Raw genomic sequence first — 4,138 nt, 5'->3', positions numbered from 1 at the left:
TCTATTCAAACTGGTTGAATAAGTCATTTTTATATTTTCAACTCATCACAGGAGAATGCGATTACAAAGTAAACTAAACTTAACCACACTGAAGGAGTCACTGGTTTGAGCGCGGTAACAATATGAACTGCACAGCCCGTCCAAACAACACGAGGAGGACACCACATCAGTTCAGTTATAACCGTTAAACACTTTATTCCCACTATTAAATACCTGTTAGTCTTTCATTTCCACTTTTTGAATGTTTTCTTCATTTTTTGTTTAAAATAAATGCCTCTCCAAGCTGATATGTGACGGGACGAGGGAGAAGAATGGGATCAGAAAGATTGGGGGGATTCAAACCACCGTCTCGGTTACTGGCTTGGTTTCTTTGGTAATTTTGTCTGGTTTAAATGGTGGGGGAAGTTATTGCCATCAAGACATGGGTCAAGTATTCGCTCTAAGATGCCAATAATACTGTCTGAGCATTTTTACGATTTCTGTGTCTTAAATGTAGTACGATACTGTTTTTTGTGGTGTTATAATCTGTCTACAAATGGCTTGCTTCTAGTTAGAATGGATGCGTCTGACAAAGCAGCATTAAAGCTCAACCGCTGGCATGTATTTGGGGCAGGACTAAAGATGGGGTGAGAAATGTTTACCATTACCTAATATTTTTGGGTTCATTTAATGGAAACACTGTGTGGAGAACATGACTTGATTATTTTGAAGTAGATTTTTATTCTGTTTTACAACATTTAACAGTTTATTAGTCTTTTTTGAGCATCACTGAAACATTTTCTTGTTTTACACTGCAAAGCTGCTTTGAAACAATGTTTTGTATAAAGTGCTATTTAAATAAAGGTGACTGGACACTAAACAGTTTGGATCTCTTTGCAACAACTGCTGTTGGGTTGAAATGGGAGGAAATCACTCTTCTACACAATTCACACACTGAGATACTGTTATTGCTGTGTTTCTCTCAGGTTTGTCTGTCACTGCAGTGTGACGTTTATCTACGGTGAGCTCCAGAACTTACCAGCACCACTATTACAACAATGACGGTTAACTTCAGGTTCTTCATACACATGGCGTGGGCCAGGTTACGGCTCGTAGTTTTAAAGGTGACGGACTGCACATACAAGAGGAATAATCATCAGCATACATCCCAGAAAGTGACTTAAACTAAAGTTTAAAACAGCAGCTCACAGAATCCATCAGGTTCTCAGTTTTATCGATGAGCAGCTCGAGTCTCTCTCCTCTCTGAGCGACGAGATCTACAGCAACACAACGCAGCACATGTTCACTCGAAGGTTACCGCCGACATCTATAATAACTGAATAAAGTGAGTCTCACCGATGTTCCGGACCATAATGCCTTTCAAGTCGTCCACGTGCATCTGTGTTTCTGTCAGTCTGTCCGAGCCTTTGGGATCCGAGTGGTGTTTCTAGCAATAACAGTGAAGCACATGCATGTCAATGCAATCTCTAACGCACTGCTGCTGAAGCTCAGGGATGCTAACCAGACAGCTCCTGGCTCCTTCTGATAATACCACGAAAAGACAAGATTTAACAATGGTCAATGGACACCTGTGTCATGCTGCAGCAAAAGCTGACAGACATTCTTTCAACTTTTGATTTTTTTTTACTCCTGGGAGACTTGTCAGTGCTGTACCGTTACTTTAAATCACTGTTGGGTTGTGGAAAGTTAAGAGGTGTCTGCTAAATAAACACTTCATTGGCTACACTCCTCTCTAACAAAGACTGGAGAATCTCAGATTAACACAGTCATGTGAAAGCATTCAATGAGGTCTAAGCTAAAGCTCAACACCATCACAGGCCTCTTAATCCTAAAACCACATGACCCACATCTGCACCCTCTCGTAGTTTTGTTTGTTTGTTTTTGGGACACTAATTCTTCATCTGTGCTGAAAGAATCAAAGGCTGATGTGCTATGACAAAATAAAGGTGCAAATGGTCTATTTTAGTAATGAGTAAATTTCTTAACATACATATACGCAGCATTGGGGGAATTGGTGATCCTCTGCCCATCTTGACTTCTGAGAGACACTGCTACTCTGAGAGGCTCTTTTTATACCCAATCATGTTGCCAATTTACCTAATAAGTTGCAAATTGGTCCTCCAGCTGTTCCTTATATGTACATTTAACTTTTCTGGCCTCTTATTGCTACCTGTCCCAACTTTTTTGGAATGTGTAGCTCTCATGAAATCGAAAATGAGCCAATATTTGGCATGACATTTCAAAATGTCTCACTTTCAACATTTGATATGTTATCTATATTCTATTGTGAATAAAATATAAGTTTATGAGATTTGTAAATTATTCCATTCCTTTTTTACTCACAATTTGTACAGTGTCCCAACTTTTTTGGAATTGGGTTTGTATATAGTACAAGTACGCATCTGGCGTTACATCCTCAGCTAATGCTCCTGTACGCCTCACAATTCAGATTGATTCACTTTTTACTTTTAGTTAAATCAATTTTTTGCCTCATTTTATCTGTAAAAGAAAACCTGCCCAATAATTATGCACACCTGAACATAAGGAGTTTTTCTACTTCCGTCCTTCATAGACAATTATATATCACTTATAAATGATCAAATACAAAATGAATAGTAGTTATTAAGATTGATGTGGTTTGGAATTGGTGAAATGTGCTTGGGAAAAAAAAACTATCAGAATATCAACGTGCCTAATAATTATGCACGCACTGTATATGCTATATGTGGTGTGTTTTTGTGAAATCCAGAGACTTTTGAGGCCGGTTCTCGAGCTGTCGGCAATCGTGAAACGTGAAGCATGTTCAAATACGTACCATCTGTGCAGCCAGCGTGCTGGAGAACTCACTGTTCATGGCGTAGGGCAGCGCGGTCTGAGCTCGTGAGCCATAGGTGGTCTGGAAGCGCTTCTTCACCTCGCTGAGGAAACCGAAGGCACGCGAGCGCTCAAACTCCTGCAAGAGCGACGCACAGCTCAGAACGGCACTGCACCGCACCGCAGCCGGACACAAACACAGCTCTGGCACAGATACTCACGTCATCGGTGATGCACAGGTAGACGATCCTCTCGTGGCAGATGTAGTGGAAGAGATAGCTGGAAAACAGCAGAAGTGCAGGACATCAGAGCGGGCCTCACTCAACACTCACAGCCCAACAGCTCACCCTCAGCCGCACCTGCCGTGGGAATACGTCAGCTTGTTGTTCTCCGACGGGATTCTGGCCAGGATCTGTTCCGTCACCTCCAGAAAGTTTCCGGAGAAGCAGGCGTGTTTAGCCAGAACAGTGGACCCTCGAGCCACCACCGCAAACAGGATAGCCATCACAGCCGACCCCACACGGACTCACACACCATACAAGACCAGTCCTGAAAATACTGCAGATTTCATCACAGTTTATAATATAATACACCTCTGTATACATCTACTCTGCGGTGATCGGAAGTGTCAATACGGACATGCAGACATCTGTAATTTTGTTTAAGAATGTAGCGTATGTAGAGTTTATGGAGTATTATGTATCCAACATGTGTCTGTCAAAGGAGTGCTTAAGATAAAATATTACAAAAACAGGACTTTTATCCCTCACATGCTGATGTGGTCACAGATTTCACAACGACAGCAGCAGAAACTCGAAAGGAAATTGCTGTAATTTACTGTATTGTTTGGGGTTTTGCACATTGGCTGGACAACATGACTTGTTCAGACGTTAATAAGCAGATCTGTTATTTTTCTTTCATAATAATACAACTGTATTCCAGTTCCCATGGTTCACTCTGGATGTGTTTCGTATCGAGTAACATTAGAACCTATGAATCCATTAGAGCATTTCGCTGACATTAATCCCAGCATTACATGAATGTAACACATGACTGAATCTGATGAGATTATTAATCAGATCTGTTTCATCTGCTTTGTGTAACTCACCTGGAATCCTGAAGATGACCAGCCGCTCGCGCTCCGCTCTTTGACGTCTTTACAGCGCAGCGGCATAAACAGCACGTTCACTGCCTGGCAAACATGGTTGAAATCATAAATAAATACTATCGGTAAAAATAACGCCGTTCTGAGCAACTCGAAAAATCAACAAACAGTCACTGCGTTCCGCGTGACGTCACATGCGTGCGACCACGAGACTTCCGC

The 4,138-nt window shown here is 41.6% G+C and overlaps 1 protein-coding gene across 2 annotated transcripts in view; it reads right to left on the bottom strand.

The window, feature by feature from the left end:
• The window catches only part of sybl1 (synaptobrevin-like 1), an 8,121-nt gene extending 3,983 nt beyond the window's left edge, over nt 1–4,138 (bottom strand). Inside the window, exons 1-7 of one of the 2 annotated variants that reach the window (XM_016249196.1) lie at nt 3,923–4,138; nt 3,174–3,372; nt 3,036–3,093; nt 2,816–2,953; nt 1,336–1,426; nt 1,189–1,256; nt 1,019–1,111 (exon numbers count right to left, since the gene is read on the bottom strand). In XM_016249196.1, coding sequence (XP_016104682.1) covers nt 1,019–1,111; nt 1,189–1,256; nt 1,336–1,426; nt 2,816–2,953; nt 3,036–3,093; nt 3,174–3,319 — 594 coding nt within the window. In that variant the 5' untranslated portion in view covers nt 3,320–3,372; nt 3,923–4,138. The remainder of the gene's footprint in view (nt 1–1,018; nt 1,112–1,188; nt 1,257–1,335; nt 1,427–2,815; nt 2,954–3,035; nt 3,094–3,173; nt 3,373–3,922) is intronic. The other variant, XM_016249197.1, reaches the window with a different exon arrangement.

This window comes from Sinocyclocheilus grahami, unplaced genomic scaffold (assembly GCF_001515645.1).
Source record: "Sinocyclocheilus grahami isolate Dianchi unplaced genomic scaffold, SAMN03320097.WGS_v1.1 scaffold915.1, whole genome shotgun sequence".
Taxonomy (NCBI): Eukaryota; Metazoa; Chordata; class Actinopteri; order Cypriniformes; family Cyprinidae; genus Sinocyclocheilus; species Sinocyclocheilus grahami.
This window is presented reverse-complemented; position numbering and strand designations above follow the sequence as displayed.